Genomic DNA, 17,953 nt, shown 5'->3' with positions numbered 1-17,953 from the left:
AGTGTAACAAGCAGGACAGCTGGTTGCAGACAACTGCTGCAGTATGCTGCCAGGCAGCAGCAGGCCAGTAGGACAGCCGAAATTGGACACCTGGGCTGTATGGATGATAAGAGGGGAGACACATAGCTGAGGCAGAGTATGGATGATAAGAGGGGAGACACATAGCTGAGGCAGAGTGCCTCTGACGAGGGGATTTCCCAACACTAATGATTTCCTTGTTGCTGAGGATTTTCACTGGGGATCTATTGCCATGTACCCGGATGACTTTCATACAGACTCTGAGGTTTCCCTACAATGGCTTGTTTCTCTCTGTCTCTGGCTCGAGCTAATTGAAAAAGACAAACTAAAAGAATAAGGAAGGTAGAAACCAAATTGTCACTGCTACGACAGTACAGAGATCCAGGCTGCTTATTGCTCAAGGGTCAAAAAATGACAGGTAGGATTGATGCAAGGAAATTAGGGTTATTCAAGAGGCTAGCAACTTCCTATTATTTCCTTTGCAATATGTGACAAAAGCATTGTGATGTATGCTTGAAAAATCTAGGAAACAGAAGTGATAGTGCCAAACCTGGTGTCCTTGAGAAGCTCAGCTTAAACTGTGCAAATCATGTTTAAGGAATTGGAGTAGTGCTGTGGCAGTGCATATTACAAGGAAGAGTTTATGGGAAATCTGTGAAAGACTAAACCCCTCGTTATTTTTCCACCGATGAAAAAAGCAAACCCAGAACAGTAAGACTTGTTATTTCATGACTGAAAAACATGAAACTGAGTTTAGAAGACTGTTGACTTAAATAAGTAAATAAGGTAAGCTATTTTAATGTTTTTTTTTTTTTTTTGAGTATTATAAAGGTCTCTTCTTTTTTTGTTGCTAAGTGGTTTCTCTCATATGGTTTGGTAGAGTTCAGAGTTGCACAATCCATTTTAGGTTTGTTGACAACACATGTTTCAGTCTAGCAGCACAAAATGTACTGTTAATATTGGAAATATGTCTAGCTGTGACTAAAAATGTTTCTCTGATTGATGTCAGTGATTTGGCAGACAAATTTGATTATGTTTGTCTTTTTTCTCTAATCTTCGTATATGACTGATCTGAACTCACATCCATTTCCTTGTTGAACTTTATTTTTTTGGTCAGGGGCTTGTAACATTTACTCTTTTTATAAAATGTACACAATGAATATAAAATTTAAAGGGATTTGGAATTTTATCCAATGAAAGAAATAATTTACTTGACCAAAACTATAATAAAATCAATATTTGAAATTATGGGATATTGAAACTAGGAAAGTGGAAAACAATCAATAGTGCATATTACAAAGAAGAGTTTATGGGAAAGAGTTTATAAGGAAATGATAAAATCACATAGACAGATGTGACATGAAAAATACTCCCATAAGATTTTTGACTATGTTACTATTACTTATTTGCTTCTAGGAAATTTATTTAAAAGACACCTAAACTAAGAAGTATGAGTGATGAGTTACTTGCCTCTTCTTGATCCATATTAATTTATTTATATGGTAAAAAGTATTGCTATCTGGCACAGATGTAAGACTACTTCTGGAAGAAGAAAAGAAATTTGTAAATAAGCATTGTAAATGTTTGTATTTGTGTGTGTATGTGTGTGCGAAGGAAGCCATACAAACACAAGTTTTATGGAGGTTACTATTTTTTGGTTAATATGTTAGTGTTCTTTCATTTTTGTAACTCTGCCTTATGTAATTTCAGAAAACTTTGAACTACATAATTAGATTTATGTTACACAATGTGTTAAGATAAAAACTGAATTTGCAATATAGAATTTTCCTTATATGTCATTCGTATTGTGGATATGACATAAAATAGCCCATACCTTTCACATTATGCTGATTGGTGAGAAATTTTTTGGGAACACCATATTTTGTCCTTTTGAGCTAAAATTTTCTTTTTATCAATGAATATATTGTACTGATACTTCAAATATATTTACTGCTTCAGGAATATTGTTTTTGTCATGATATTACCAAAAGTACTACTTTATATTTTTATGGAATTCCAAATATATCCTATTTGACACAATCAGAATACTGCAGGCAATATACAGGCCATAGAACATTGATATTAATATTAATAATTGTAGCAGCTCCTCTGTGGAGAACTCTGTAAGGGTAACTATGGCAAAAAAGAAATGTAATAATTTCAATTGAACATTTTTATCTTATTTTTGATAGCAAAACATCAAAGCTTTACTTGCAGACTTTTTAAGCAATAATTGTATTTTTTGTTTTAATATCTTTGCTATGAGATTTATAGCATTTTATAATGCTTTTTAGGTGAAAATTAAGGCTGAATGAGAAAGTATATGATGATACGTGAACCCCAGTAGAAATTTGTTATTTGTTTGTACCTCACTTATCTTGTGATGCTAATAAAAGCTAAAATGAAACTGAAAATGATAATCAAGTCTGCTACTTTCTCCTTATATTGGAAGTATCCTAAATGCACCTGTGAAATATATGATCTGTTATTAAAAGGAACAGTCCAGAGTTTAATTGGTATGTTGAGAAGTATTTTTCAAAACCAACTTGAGTATACCAGAAATTCTAAATGAGGAAAAAAAAGTAAAAGAGAAGGAGAGAGGGAGGGAGTAAAAGGAGGGGGAGGGATGGGCAAATGTAGAGAAGGAAGAGTAGTGCTAGGAGGGAAGCAGAGCAGAATGGAGAGAGGGAAGTATCAAAAAGAAGAGAGGGAAAAATGTGGACAAATTACAGGTGGAAAATATGGCTGATCTCTTCTTATCTCTACCTGTTCTAAGTGATATGAACATAATTAGGAGAAGTAGAAAGTGTTATTAGAAGTTGGGAAGAAAGGAATGGAAAGAAATCAAAAGTGAGGATGGCCAAGTACATTAATTTGTTTATTCATAATACCAATTTTATGAGATACCTACAAGGTATCTAAAAGTTCATGGAAAAATAAAATTAAAAGAAAAGGTTTCTTTGGTGCAAAAAATTTTGAAATCCATAAACAGTTTTTTGTAACACACATTTTACAGAAATTTTGTAAATTCTAAGCTAAGTGCTTCTTCCAGGTGTCCTAGTTGGATGAAGGGGCCCAAGCGCTTGGGTCATCTTCCAATGCCTTCCTAGGACAATACCAGGGAGCTGGATAGGACGTGGAACCGAGTCAACTTTAACTTTAGCTGGGGCTGCGGTGAAGGCTCAACCTAATACGCCGCAGTGCCAGCCCCCAAATCTCTTTTCGTTAAAGGAAATGCATTCTTCAATCAGCTTTAACTTTACCTGTTTCATATGTTCGAAATGTGCTTTCCATTTTCATTAAGTATTGCAACATATTACTCATAACTATCTTAAAATTATGATTGTATCCTAAATTCATTATTTTTGCTTATATTTTGTATGTGCATCCTTTGTCCGACATAAAATAATCAATCAATAGAATAGCGCTAATAGAAATCTAACATAATTCACATATCTAATGTAACAATTTTTGAGACATTAAAAGAAGCAAAAAGGAAAGTAAATTCAAGTTTATATTGAAATTTTTTAGTTTAACATATTGTGAAATATTTTTTAACATAGAAGCAAAAGAAAATCATTAATTTTTAAATTCTATTTTCAACATCAACTCTGAAATTCAGATTGCATTGTACATTAGTAGTATGTCTCTGCTTAGATTCATTATATTTCCACTGCTCAGTAGCTAGCTGTTGCTACTGACTATCATACTAAACATTACAACTCTAAAATTCTAGGAGAAATGCTAGCATAACATGGAGAATGTCGACTTGTAGTCAGACCTTTGATCAGCCTTTTCCCTTGAAACATAGCATATAAATCTGGAAAATTACTAGTCTTGCTTGGTCTTAGTTCCTTCATGTTTACAAAGTAATTGCAATGATTAAAATTAAATGCATTATGCAATTTCTGCCATAGTCTTCATTTATTTTCAAAAATCCATTAAAATGTAACCCATGTTATGCCATATTCTTGAACAATACCTGAAACCTACAATTTGTATGTTATAGCTGTCTATTTCGCACCTAAGGTATTAAACCAATCATTTGCCAGCTTTAATTATTAAATGTGAAATTATTAAATGTTTAGCATCAAATGGTGGGCATATAAACATTCAATTATATAGAAAAATTTGTAATTCAAATCAAATCAGCTTACTAATGTCATATGTGCTTGAAGTTATTATATAGTAGAAGAGTTATTGACTTTGCTGAGCATGTATGGGAAATCTTCAAAACAATGTTGTTCATGCTGCATGTGGGAAGAATGGTATCTTACAGGTTCACAAAGATGGTGGAGGAAAATTACAGGATGAAGGAAAGCAATTGGTAAGTCATGGAGGTATGAAATTGTGCATAAAACATAATGAACTGATGAACTTCTAGCTCTGCAATGGATAGTTCTCATATGGTTGGTTGGGGAAAGACCAAAGAAGAGCATTAAGATTGATGGAGAGTGGCAGGCATTGTCGAACAGTGGGTTAAGCTGCCACTTGCAACACCACATCCCATGTCACAGAGTCAGTTCTGGCTGTTATGCTTTCAATCCAACTTCCTCTAATGTACCAGAAAAGCAGCAAAAGATGGTCTTAGTAGCTCCCTGCTACTCACATGGGAAACCAGGATAGAGTTCTAGGCTCTGGCTTCATTTTGGAACAGCCCTAGTCATTGTGGCCTTTTGGTGAGTGAACCAGCAGTTGAAAGATCTTTCTCTCTGTCTCTCCCTCTCTCCTTCTGACACTTTGTCTTTCAAAATGTATAAAAGTTATTTTTAAAAAATATTGATAGAGGAATAATTAAGGCCCATAGCACCCTGAAACCCTTCCCAAAGCTGGTACTTCCTTGGTTTTCCTTATGGTAAGAAATAACTTGACAACCCAATGATCTTATCTTTAATGTTTTTCTTTTCCTCTTTCCCCATGCCAATTTAGACATAGGCTTTTGCCTGTCTACCTCTGAAATATATCCTGTCTATGTCTTAGTCCAAGCCACTCTTCTCTTCTTGGACAGTGGTAAAATTCAAAATTCAAATATTTGATCTTTCTTTCTCCACTCTTGCTATCCTATCCTGTGATTTCTTCTCAGAGGCAATAGTAGCTGTTTCTTAAAGTACAATGGATTTGTTCAGTTTACATTTTGAGAGACTTCATGGCTTTAGATTTCTTCATGGTCTCCAGGGTCACACCTGGTCTAGCCTACCTCTCTTACCTCATATCACTCCATTTTACCTTCTGTTATGTCAAAGTTCAGCTGTTATCTTCTTTTAAATGTTCACTGAATATTCTCATCTTTTTATTATCTTCAGGCTTTTATATTTAGAAAAAATATTTTATTTCAACCAAAAGTATTAAGTAGAACAAAGAAAAAAAATACTAAGAGGGATAACATATTAAGCTGCTCATCAACAGTCAGGGTGAGGGCTGATCAAGTCACCGTTTCTCATAGTGTTCATTTCACTTTAACAGGGTTCCTTTTTGGTGCTCAGTTAGTTGTCACCTATCAAGGATAACAAGTGGTATTTGTCCCTTTGGGATTTGCTTATTTCACTCAGCATAATGTTTTCCAAATTCCTAACAGGGATCACTTTTCAGTTAAAATTTAAACACCTAAGAATAATTGTGTGTTAATTACAGAGTTCAACCAATGGTATTAGAACAAAAAAAAATACTAAAATGGATAAAGTATTACATTGTACATCAACCGTCAGGACAAGAGCTGATCAAGTCACTGTTTCTTTTTTTTTAACTTTTATTTAATGAATATTAATTTCCAAAGTACGACTTATGGATTACAATGGCTTCCCCCCCTTACCATCCCTCCCACCCACAACCCTCCCCTTTCCCACTCCCTCTCCCCTTCCATTCACATCAAGATTCATTTTCAATTATCTTAATATACAGAAGATCAGCTTAGTATACATTAAGTAAGGATTTCAACAGTTTGCTCCCACACAGAAACATAAAGTGAAAAATAATACATGATTTTTTAAATGATGATGAAATCAGATCAGACCTATTGTCATGTTTAATCCCAGTGAGAGTCAAGTTGGGAGTTGATAATTTCTTTTTTTTTTTTTTTACAGAAGATCAGTTTAGTATGCATTAAGTAAAGATTTCAACAGTTTGCACCCCCATAGAAACACAAAGTGAAATATATTGTTTGAGTACTCGTTATAGCATTAAATCTCAATGCACAGCACATTAAGGACAGAGATCCTACATGAGGAGTAAGTGCACAGTGACTCCTGTTGTTGACTTTACCAATTGACACTCCTGTCTATGGCATCAGTAATCTCCCTATGCTCCAGTCATGAGTTTCCAAGGCTATGGAAGCCCTCTGAGTTCTCCGACTCTTATCTTGTTTAGACAAGGTCATAGTCAAAGTGGAGGTTCTCTCCTCCCTTCAGAGAAAGGTACCTCCTTCTTTGATGACCTGTTCTTTCCACTGGGATCTCACTTGCAGGGATCTTTTGCCAGAGTGTCTTGGCTTTCCATGCCTGAAATACTCTCATGGGCTTTTCAGCCAGATCCGAATGCCTTTAGGGCTGATTCTGAGGCCAGAGTGCTATTTAGGACATCTGCCATTCTATGAGTCTGCTGAGTATCTCACTTCACATGTTGGATCACTCTCCCCTTTATTTATTCTATCAGTTAGTGTTAGCAGGTACTAGACTTGTTTATGTGCTCCCTTTGACTCTTAGTCCTTTCATTATGATCAATTGTGAACTGAAATTGATCACTTGGACTAGTGAGATGGCATTGGTACATGCCACCTTGGTGGGATTAAATTGGAGTCCCCTGGTATGTTTCTAACTCTACCATTTGGGGCAAGTCAGCTTGAGCATGTCCCAAATTATACATCTCTTCCCTCTCTTATTCCCACTCTTATGTTTAACAGGGATCACATTTCAGTTAAATTTCAACACTTAAGAATAACTGTGTATTAATTACAGAATTAAACCAGTGATATTAAGTAGAACAGATAAAAAAACTACTAAGAGGGATAATGTATTAATTTGTTCATTAACAGTCAGGGCTATGCTGATCAAGTCACCGTTTCCCATAGTGTCCATTTCACTTCAACAGGTTTCCTTTTTGGTGTTCAGTCAGTTGTCACTGATCAGGGAGAACATATGGTATTTGTCCCTTTGGGACTGGCTTACTTCACTCAGCATGATGTGTTCCAGATTCCTCCATTTTGTTGCAAATGACTGGATTTTGTTGTTTCTTACTGCGGTATAGTATTCTAAAGAGTACATATCCCATAATTTCTTTATCCAGTCTACCGTTGATGGGCATTTAGGTTGGTTCCAGGTCTTAGCTATTGTGAATTGAGCTGCAATAAACATTAGGGTGCAGAGCTCTTTTTTGTTTGCCAATTTAAATTCCTTTGGGTAAATTCCAAGGAGTGGGATGGCTGGGTCGAACGGTAGGGTTATCTTCAGGTTTCTGAGGAATCTCCAGACTGACTTCCATAGTGGCTTGACCAGTTTGCATTCCCACCAACAGTGGGTTAGTGTCCCTTTTTCCCCACATCCTCGCCAGCATCTGTTGTTGGTAGATTTCTGCATGTGAGCCATTCTAACCGGGGTGAGGTGAAACCTCATTGTGGTTTTGATTTGCATTTCCCTGATTGCTAATGACCTTGAACATTTTTTCATGTGCCTGTTGGCCATTTGGATTTCCTCTTTTGAAAAATGTCTATTGAGGTCCTTGGCCCATCTCTTAAGTGGGTTGTTGGTTTTGTTTTTGTGGAGTTTCTTGATCTCTTTGTAGATTCTGGTTATTAACCCTTTATCTGTTGCATAGTTTGCAAATATTTTTTCCCATTCTGTTGGTTGCCTCTTCACTCTCCTGACTGTTTCTTTTGCAGTACAGAAACTTCTCAATTTGATGCAATCCCAATAGTTGATTTTGGCTTTGACTGCCTGAAGTCACTGTTTCTCACAGTGTCCATTTCACTTCATCAATTTTCCCCTTTGGTGCTCAGTTAGTTGTCGCCAATCAGGGAGAACATATGATATTTGTCCCTTTGGGACTGGCTTAATTCACTCAGCATAATACTTTTGGTTGCATACTGTAATCAATACACAATTCTTCTTAAGTGCTGAAACTTAACTGAAAAGTGATCACTGTTAAATATAAGAGTGGGAATAAGAGAGGGAAGAGATGTGCAATTCGGGACATGCTCAAGCTGACTTACCTCAAACAGTAGAGTTAGAAACATACCAGGGGATTTGAATTCAATCCCATCGAGGTGGCACGTACCAATGCCATCTCACTAGTCCCAGAGATCAATTTCTGTTCACAATTGATCATAATGATAGGACTAAGAACCAAAGGGATCACAGAAACAAGACTAGTGTCTGCAAATACTAGCTGATAGAATAAAAAAGGGAGAGAATGGTCCAACATAGGAAGTGAGATACACAGCAGACCCAAAGAATGGCAAATGTCCTAACAGCACTCTGGCCTCAGAATCAGCCCTTAAGGCATGCGGATCTGGCTGAAATGCCCATGAGAGTATTTCAGGCATGGAAAGCCAAGACACTCTGGGGGAAAAAAAAAAAAAAACCTAAATGAAAGATCTCCATGAGTGAGATCCCAGTGGAAAGAATGGGTCATCAAAGAAGGAGGTACCTTTCTCTGAAGGGAGGAGAGAACTTCCACTTTGACCATGGCCTTGTCTAAAAATGATCAGAGTCAGTGAACCCAGGGGGCTTTCATAGCCGTGGCAGCTCATGACAAGAGCCTAGGGTGATTACTGATGGCATAAACAAGAGTGTCAATTTGTTAAGTCAACAACAGGAGTCACTGTGCATTACTCCTCATGTAGGATCTTTGTCCTTAGAGTGCTGTACATAGAGATTTAATGCTATAATTAGTACTCAAACAGTATTTTTCACTTTATGTTTCTCTGTGGGAGCAAACTGTTGAAATCTTTACTTAATGTATGCTAAACTGATCTTCTGTATATAAAGAGAATTGAAAATGAATCTTGACATGAATGGAAGGGGAGAGGGAATGGATAAGGGGAGGGTTTCGGGTTGGAGGGACATTATGGGGGGGAGGTCATTGTAATCCATAATCTGTTCTTTGGAAATTTATATTCATTAAATAAAAGTTAAAAAAAATTCAAAAAAAAAGAAAAAATATTTTATTTAATTGAAGGGGAGAGCAGTAAAGAAAGTGAGTTGAATCTGCCATCTGCCGATTCACTCTCTAAATATTCTGGGCTGAGCCAGGCTAAAACCAGAAGCATGGAACTCCATCTGGGAGACCCAAATATGTGGCAATGGCCAAAGCTTTTGAGTCTTTTTCTGCTGCTGGATTGGAAATGAAGTAGCTGGGACTAAACCAGCTCTCACATGGGATGCATGCGTCTCAGGAGGCAGCTTTACCCACTGCGCCCCTGCACCCAGACACTTGCCCCTCTTGTTCTTTCTTCTACCATCTTGCTCTTTCTGTGACCTTGAAATGACTGACTCCATCAAATGATTCAAGTCACAAGTGACAGTATCTCCTTCAGTGATGCCTTACATTTGATCCAATGTAAAATATCTTGATGGTGCAAGCACTGTGTATTTTATTTACTGTTATTTCCTAGTAATCCTTTTTACTACCTGAAATTACTTTATTTCCCCTTTTATTACTATTGTATTTATTATTTACTCATGTATTTATCCACATTCACTAGACTGAAAACAGAAACCTGTCTGTGTATCATTGTATCCTTATGTCATCCCCAGCCCTTGGCGAAAAGCAGACACTTGAGCATTGCTTGTTGAATGAATGGATAAAATTTTTCTCAGCTGGACTATTATCATCTTTCCTAGGATTTCAATTACTATAAGAATGAAAATGGATGTGAATACAATTATTTAGTATTGTATCAGGTACAGGAAATATTTGACTACAGGAAGAAAACAACCAATTCCACCACAAACCCTACTACTGTAGCCCCACTAATAAAGACATGATTTGATGCAGGGGAACTAAGTTCTCTCTCTTTAAATTCCAAGTAGTTTGCTAAATCTAAAGGTAGACATTTTTGTAGCTAAAAATTTAGATTGGGGTGGAAAGCAGAATTAGATAGGATATTCTATTCGTTTATGTTTATTAATTATATTGTTTTAATAATTACATTATAAATGGTTATGTTTTAAAGTTTAAAAATCCATGGTTAAAGTAATACCTTGAGTATGATTCTGTTGGCTTAGTTATTTTCCTTCTGTTACAGAAAGTAAATGGATGATCTAATCCTAATTAAATAAAACATGAATAAATACTTTTTAGATATATATAATGCCTGATGTTTCAAAAAGGCAATATTCCCTGAATAAGAAAAATCAGTAGTTCTATGAGGCCTTTTAGATTATTTTCCTGGGAGATCTTATGAATGTTCTTCAGCTGTTGCATGGACATTATTATTAATAATCTTTTTCAGAGAATGAATACACAACTTGTACTCCAAGTACTTATCCATATTAATATTTACTTTGCATCATGTGCTTTTACAGGAATATAAATAGCTCCTAGAAAGAACATCTATCACCTGAAAGCAAAATGAAGATCTTTCTGTTGCTTTCTGCCCTTGGGTTCTGCTGGGCACAGTATAGCCCACATACCCAAGAGGGACGCACATCTATTGTCCACCTGTTTGAATGGCGCTGGGTTGATATTGCCAAGGAATGTGAGCGATACCTGGCTCCCAATGGATTTGGAGGAGTTCAGGTGAGTTTTGTTCATGGGATCAATTGCAGAGTTTGCTGTGCTTATAATGAATTGTATTCTGATCAACATCTCTAAAGTGCGGTAAAGTGTGGTTTTATATGAATGTATTCTCAATAAAACAGTGTTGTGTGTAATAGAACAAATGTAGTACTTTTGGCAACTTTTTTTTGCCTTTTGATAGAATCTTTCCCCAGCAGGATATCTTTGATGTGCTAATAATATTTTTGTTGTTTATTTAGAAATGCAGCCACATAAAATAGAGAAATACTTGTTGACTAGTTTCTGGAACATTCAATAGTATACCTTAAAGTATAATTTGATATTATTAATACATTTTATATTTTAGGTCTCTCCACCCAATGAGAACGTTATAGTTACCGATCCTTTTAGACCTTGGTGGGAAAGATACCAACCAATAAGTTATAAATTATGCACCAGATCTGGAAATGAAGATGAATTCAGAGACATGGTGACGAGATGTAACGATGTTGGTGTAAGTGAAGTTTCCTTTAGAAATTTGGAGGAAACCAATTTTTCACTGTCATTCTTGCTGTTTTGAGCAGAAAGATTTTCATATTTTAAACTGTTAAATTTCACTCCATACCTTAGCTGTAACTCAAAATTTGCATTGTGCTATGTTCAAATTGCATAATTCTTTTTGTAGGCACAATTTATCTACTAAAGAAGAGATAAGTTAAAGTTTAAAGCACAATTCATTTATTTTTTTTTTTTTTAAGATTTTATTTATTTATTTGAGAGGTAGAATTACAGACAGTGAGAGGGAGAGACAGAGAGAAAGGTCTTTCGTCCATTGATTCACCCTCCAAAGGGCCACAATGGCCAGAGCTGTGCTGATTCGAAACCAGGAGCCAGAGCTTCTTCCAGATCTCTCACATGGGTGCAGGGGCATAAGGATTTGGGCCATCTTCTGCTGCTCTTCCAGGCCACAGCAGAGAGCTGGATCAGAAGTGGAGCAGCCAGGTCTTGAACCAGCGCCCATATGGGATGCCAGCGCTTCAGGCCAGGGTGTTAATTGGTGGAGCCTCAGCACCGGCCCCAGCATAAACATGTTCTAAAAACATTTTTCTTTTTAGGAAATGGATTCCCTTTACAATCATTTTTATATGACTATGTCTCCATCTAAAATTCATAGGCCGTTTTTACACATTGGTTTTTCATACAAAATAGTTATCTTCCCTCTTTAATGAGGAATGTAATGAGATACTAATATCTAATATCTTGTTTTCAGGTGGTCAGTAAAGGGTAGAGGCTAACTTCTTCTTTTCTAATAATCTCACCTGTCAGAATTGAAACATGTTTCCTCAAAAATTGCAATTTTTATGTCTTCTTTATTATGACAGTTTCTTATCTATCAAGTTATCATTCATGTAAGTATATAGATGATCAAATGTTGATAATGGTTGTCGATCTTCAGTTAACATTAGTTTTGTTTTTGTAGAAAATTTATAAAATATCAGAAATAATTTTGAGTTTTATTTGTGTGCTGTATTTCATATTCAGTAATGGTTTCTATTAGTGCCTCTCTGTAAGTCAAATTGAAGTGGAAACCTTTTTTCTCAGGTCCGTATTTATGTGGATGCTGTAATGAATCATATGTGTGGTGACGGTCGAGGTGAAGGAACACACAGTACCTGTGGTAGTTACTTCAATGCTCAAACGAGGGATTTTCCAGCTGTCCCATACTCTGGTTGGGATTTTAATGATGGTAAATGTAAAAGTGGAAGTGGAGGCATTGAGAGCTATCAAGACATTTATCAGGTAATTTCTCAAAAATTAGTAATATGAGTAAAGTATTATCTGTATCTTAAATTAGACACATGTAGTTCATTGAACTCCATTTCAATTATGAGTGTAGATTCTTTGGGAGAACATGTTACCAAGTTTGACTGTTTAAAAATACACACTCAAATCAATATTTGAAAAGTTCCCCCAATTAAAAATCTCATCTGCTACATTTCATAAATTCCCCATTTTTGTACTAGGAAATTTTTAAAAGATATGTCTGTAGTGCCCAATGCAAAGAAGGCACTATAGAAGTATCTGTTGGTGAATATGTTCATCAAAAACCAAATAGATTCTCAAGTTAAAGGTGATGTTTTATGAATCACAAATTTTCAACCTCAACAGGTCAGAGATTGTCGTCTGACTGGTCTTCTTGATCTTGCATTGGAAAAAGATTATGTGCGTTCCACTCTTGCTGCGTACTTGAACCGTCTCATTGACATTGGTGTAGCAGGGTTCAGACTGGATGCGTGTAAGCATATGTGGCCTGGAGACATAAAGGCAGTTTTGGATAAGCTGAACAATCTAAACACAAAGTGGTTCCCTTCAGGAAGTAAACCTTTCATTTACCAAGAGGTATGTCAGTACGTATACGTGAAGATAAAAAAGTCTAATTTAGTTGATTAGAAACTCAATGGATGATTTAATTAAGTGCACAATGTATGGCAGTTGATGATGGGGTCATTTATATACAGCAGTGTTCTTTAAACTCTTTTACTCGGAGACAGCAATTCTTTCTCACAGTCATTGTATTGGAAGTGCAAACAATTTAAAGAGGCCTCCAAGCCCCCAGAAAACATTATGGAAGTCAGGGAATCAAATAGGTCTTGTCTGAATCCAGTCTATCTGGGTTGGAATCTTGACTATACATCTAATATCCTTATATTTTTTAGGCAACTTTACTAACCTTTCTGAGAACAATTCTTTTCCATTAAGAACTGGGTTAATGATAAAGTTTTTATCTTGGTTGTCTGTGGGGAATTACCAATGAGTTGATGTTCATCAATCCCTGAGAATTGTTGTCAGTCAAATAATAAATGCTGTGTTAGTTTGAACTCTTATTATCATTTATGTGGGAGACTAAATTAGGTCGGTATTCTCTCAGGACAACAGATCACCTTGTCATCATTTTTCTTTCAATATTGTAACATATGTGTTATCCAAAAAGTCAGAATCACCCTATGAGCATAACCGTTTAGACAATTGAAATTACATAGCCTTAATCCATTCTCTATTAATGTTAATGTGTTCACTAAAACGCTTCAAAAAATCTCTTGTAAAGTGGTATTTTCCCCTATATTTCTACTAGGTAATTGATCTGGGTGGTGAGCCAATTACAAGTAGTGAGTACTTTGAAAATGGCCGTGTGACAGAATTCAAGTATGGTGCAAAACTAGGCACGGTTATTCGCCGGTGGAATGGAGAGAAGATGTCTTACCTAAAGTAAATGATGTATTATTTGTCACTTGAGTCATGTCTCACACCTAGTTGTGTTACTGCCCAAATGAAAATTATCTTCTTAGAGGCTCCCTATTTTGGACAAATGCTAGAGTCAATTATTTTAAGGGTTAGTGTTCCCCAATCTGCAAGTAATCTTCTTTTTAAAAAAAATTAGAATGCCAATCACAAAGAATTTTGTCTAGAAACAAAAAACATCGTCTGCATTTTTTACCTACATGTTTATGAGCGTACTGGATTAGTGTAATGTTTTTATACATGATAAAATAAAACTGGATTATTAAAATGAACTTAATAATTATAAAGTACTTAAAATGTGGCCATATGAATTGAATTGTATTATATCAATTAATTTGATATGTGAAAATGCTTTACAGGGAAATTCAGAATTGAAGGCTCATTCTAATGCATTTTTTTCCATATAATATGATAGGGATGTTGACCATTCTGAAGTCTATTAAATTATATTATACTAATGATTCTATAACAACTTTTTAATAACAAAACAGATAGTATCTATAACATCAATGGAATACAAGTAATTCACATATATATAAAAATGGAATTATTTGGAAATTAAATGTTTATTATAAAATGGCACAGAATATGCATTTATTTAGAGAAAATTTATTTGACAGTGCTATATAGAAACCCAATTGAATTACTCTAAAGCTATTGTAAAAGAGTACATATATTTACATATCTTGCTACTTCTTAAATAGGAACTGGGGAGAAGGCTGGGGTTTCATGCCTTCTGACAGAGCACTTGTCTTTGTGGATAACCACGACAATCAGCGAGGACATGGCGCTGGAGGAGCATCTATTCTTACCTTCTGGGATGCTAGGTAGGAAACAGAATACGTTTGTTTTTTAATCTATCTATGAAAAATTATACCCCATGATAATGTCATTTTGTAACTTTCAGACTGTATAAAATGGCAGTTGGATTTATGCTTGCTCATCCCTATGGAGTCACACGAGTAATGTCAAGCTACCGGTGGTCAAGAAATTTTGTGAATGGACAAGTAAGCTTAAAGTTGTTCAAGATACCTTTTTCTCAAGAAAAAAGGAAGTTTTTTTTTTTTTTAATATTACATGAATATATTGCATTCAATATTTACTAATTATTTATTAAATATAAACATAATATAATACAGTAGATATTATAGAAGTAAAAGTCATGTTTTCCATTTTCAAAAGTGTAGAAACTGTTTCAGAGATACCACAAATATTCATTCCCCAGTAAGAAAAAACATTTGAAAATAAGATAAAAATCAGGCAATATGTACTTCTCTAACTAAAGGGTTGGTATTTAAATAAAAACAGCACGAGACATAATAATCAGGACAGGATGGGTTTGGTATAATAGAAAATAAAAAGGAAAATACACATTTGTTAAAACTGTGAATTATTTGCTATTTGTGTTTCTAATTAAGGATACTAATGATTGGATTGGGCCACCAAACAATAATGGTGTAACTAAGGAAGTAACTATTAATGCAGACACTACTTGTGGCAATGACTGGGTCTGTGAGCATCGGTGGCGCCAGATAAGGTGGGACTATTTATGTTGAGATTTTCTCTAGTAGTAAAATGTCTTTAAACTGTAGGAGTGTAAGGATACCACCATTTTAAATGATGCTGTGCTTGCTTTTAGGAACATGGTCATTTTCCGTAATGTAGTCGATGGCCAGCCTTTCAGTAACTGGTGGGATAATGGTAGCAATCAAGTGGCTTTTGGAAGAGGAAACAAAGGATTCATTGTCTTCAACAATGATGACTGGTAAGTAGATGTCAATTTAAGAGTGCAGCTTAAACTTGTAAATTGTTGGTTTATCTGTTTTGTGCTTATTAACTTGTTTTATCTGAAAATTCTTTTAATGAGGTATTTAAGGAAACATAAAATAGGAAGAAAACAATATCCTGATGGCTCTTATTCCTTTGTTCTCCTCTTTTTATAATGGTTTTTCTTTCAAGTTTTATTATTTGCATCCTTGCAAAATCATGTGCTTATACAATATATAAACCTATAAATGCTCACACACACACAATCTACAAATTTACAATATAGTTAATGTAGGAGTTTTCAATCCCACGTAGTCCTGATTTTTTTTTTTTATCATGGCAAAAATTTTCCTTAGTACTAGAATACGTTTTTTTTTTTTTCTCCTGGCACTTTTTCTCCACCCCTCCTCAATTTGATTGCTTGGTACCCCTTCTTTACTTTTCTATGACAAATTTATATTTTATAGCAAATATTTAAGAAGTATGCACCTCATGGCTCATGATTTGCTTCTGGATGTTTTTAATGTTTAGTTCTGAAACTTCTCGTTGTTGACCTTTCATTTATTATTCTTGATTCCTGGCATATAGAACCTTAGCTCGAAATACTTTGCCAGCAGTTGAAATGTCTCTGCCAAGTCTAACTTCTACCCATGATCAGCTCACTCTAGCGTACATTGTATTTATTGGCCAATTAATATGTAAATAGATAAATAAGACAATCCTGTCTCATTTTTAACACAGGAGCACATTGCTAGTTCTTTACTTTCTGTCATTTCTGAAATGTAAAACCAGAATATTCAAGAAAGCTTTATATTTCAAATTATGTCCTTCACAGAAATATTAGATTATTTTTATATCCACACAAATTATTTTTAACATCTTGAGAGCTTTTTGAAGAAAGAATACCATTGAATTTTTAAAAATGCCCAATATTTTAATAAATTCCATTGAGGACAAATTTAAAATACTTATATCTACCAGAGGTAGTATTTATATAAAAGAGGCAATTTCTACAAATCTTCGCTCATATTCTTCAACCTTCAATTTTTAGTGATATTCATTATTGAGTATATAATACTGGTTCTTCTGTAAAATTACCTTTGGTCCTTAGAAAGCTTTTCACATACACTGGAAATGTGGTTTGTTTTTTTTTTTGATATTTTTCTGATTGAAACTTTGACTGCTTAGAGTTTTATGGCAAAAAGTTAATTATTTGCTTGGGAGATGGTCTGCATTCTTGCATTTAATTACAGTGAACTGAAAGCAAATGTTCAATTTTATGTTACAGGTCATTATCTTCAACTTTGCAAACTGGTCTTCCTGGTGGCACATACTGTGATGTCATTTCTGGAGATAAAAATGGTAATGATTGCACAGGAATTAAAGTCTCTGTTTTCAGTGATGGCAAAGCTTACTTTTCTATTAGCAACTCTGCTGAAGATCCATTCATTGCAATTCATGTTGATGCAAAATTATAAAATTCAAATAAAATACTTTTAGCAAAACAATGATGAGGTGTGTTCTATTCATTAATTTTTAGTAAAATCTGTAATAACTAGGGGGTTATTTGTTAGTTGTGATGCTTGCATCTCATATAGGAGTGCCTGTGCAAGACTCAGCTGCTCCATTTATTATCTAGTTTCCTGCTAATGTGCCTAGAAAGACAGTGGAAAATGGCCTAAATCCTTGGGTACCTGTTACCTATGTGGGAGACACTTCTGGTTTTAACTTGTCTTGGACCTAACTTTTGTGGACATTTGGAGAGTGACAGCAGATGGAAGGTCTCTCTCTCTTTCTCTGTGTGTGTGTGTGTGTGTCTCTACCTTTATGTTTTTGTGTCTGTCACTCTCTTTCAAATAAACCAATAAACAATAAATAATCTTTTTATAAAAGCTATAAGTAACCAATTTAAAAAATTAGAAAAACATAAAAAAGTCCATGTATAATAATGGGATAATTGCAATTAACATGCTGGGATATTTTAGAAGATCATTTTAATCTATTTTTCAATGTCTAAGAATGCAGAATGGCATCCTGACAAATACAATTGTTGTCATTAATTCTATTTGTCTAGCTATTTATCCCTAATTTATGTCTGTAATTCTGTCATAGAGTGGTTTCATCAATTAGTCAGGGAGAACTGGTATGATAATGATTA

The 17,953-nt window shown here is 35.0% G+C and overlaps 1 protein-coding gene across 4 annotated transcripts in view; it reads left to right on the top strand.

Moving 5' to 3' along the window:
• LOC100342719 (pancreatic alpha-amylase) overlaps positions 1–17,303 on the top strand; it is a 40,770-nt gene extending 23,467 nt beyond the window's left edge. Inside the window, exons 1-12 of one of the 4 annotated variants that reach the window (XM_051856229.2) lie at positions 688–804; positions 4,283–4,345; positions 10,536–10,749; positions 11,096–11,242; positions 12,331–12,528; positions 12,898–13,128; positions 13,862–13,995; positions 14,733–14,855; positions 14,936–15,035; positions 15,447–15,565; positions 15,668–15,793; positions 17,084–17,303. In XM_051856229.2, coding sequence (XP_051712189.1) covers positions 10,582–10,749; positions 11,096–11,242; positions 12,331–12,528; positions 12,898–13,128; positions 13,862–13,995; positions 14,733–14,855; positions 14,936–15,035; positions 15,447–15,565; positions 15,668–15,793; positions 17,084–17,273 — 1,536 coding nt within the window. In that variant the 5' untranslated portion in view covers positions 688–804; positions 4,283–4,345; positions 10,536–10,581 and the 3' untranslated portion in view covers positions 17,274–17,303. Of the gene's footprint in view, positions 1–687; positions 805–1,500; positions 1,582–4,282; positions 4,346–9,893; positions 9,912–10,535; positions 10,750–11,095; positions 11,243–12,330; positions 12,529–12,897; positions 13,129–13,861; positions 13,996–14,732; positions 14,856–14,935; positions 15,036–15,446; positions 15,566–15,667; positions 15,794–17,083 lie in introns of those variants that run through there. The other 3 variants (XM_070076931.1, XM_070076929.1, XM_070076932.1) reach the window with 3 other exon arrangements.
• The last annotated feature ends 650 nt before the right edge of the window (positions 17,304–17,953 follow it).

This window comes from Oryctolagus cuniculus, chromosome 7 (genome assembly GCF_964237555.1).
Source record: "Oryctolagus cuniculus chromosome 7, mOryCun1.1, whole genome shotgun sequence".
NCBI lineage: Eukaryota > Metazoa > Chordata > Mammalia > Lagomorpha > Leporidae > Oryctolagus > Oryctolagus cuniculus.
Note: the sequence above shows the minus strand (reverse complement) of the source record. Positions and strands in the feature narration are given on the sequence as shown.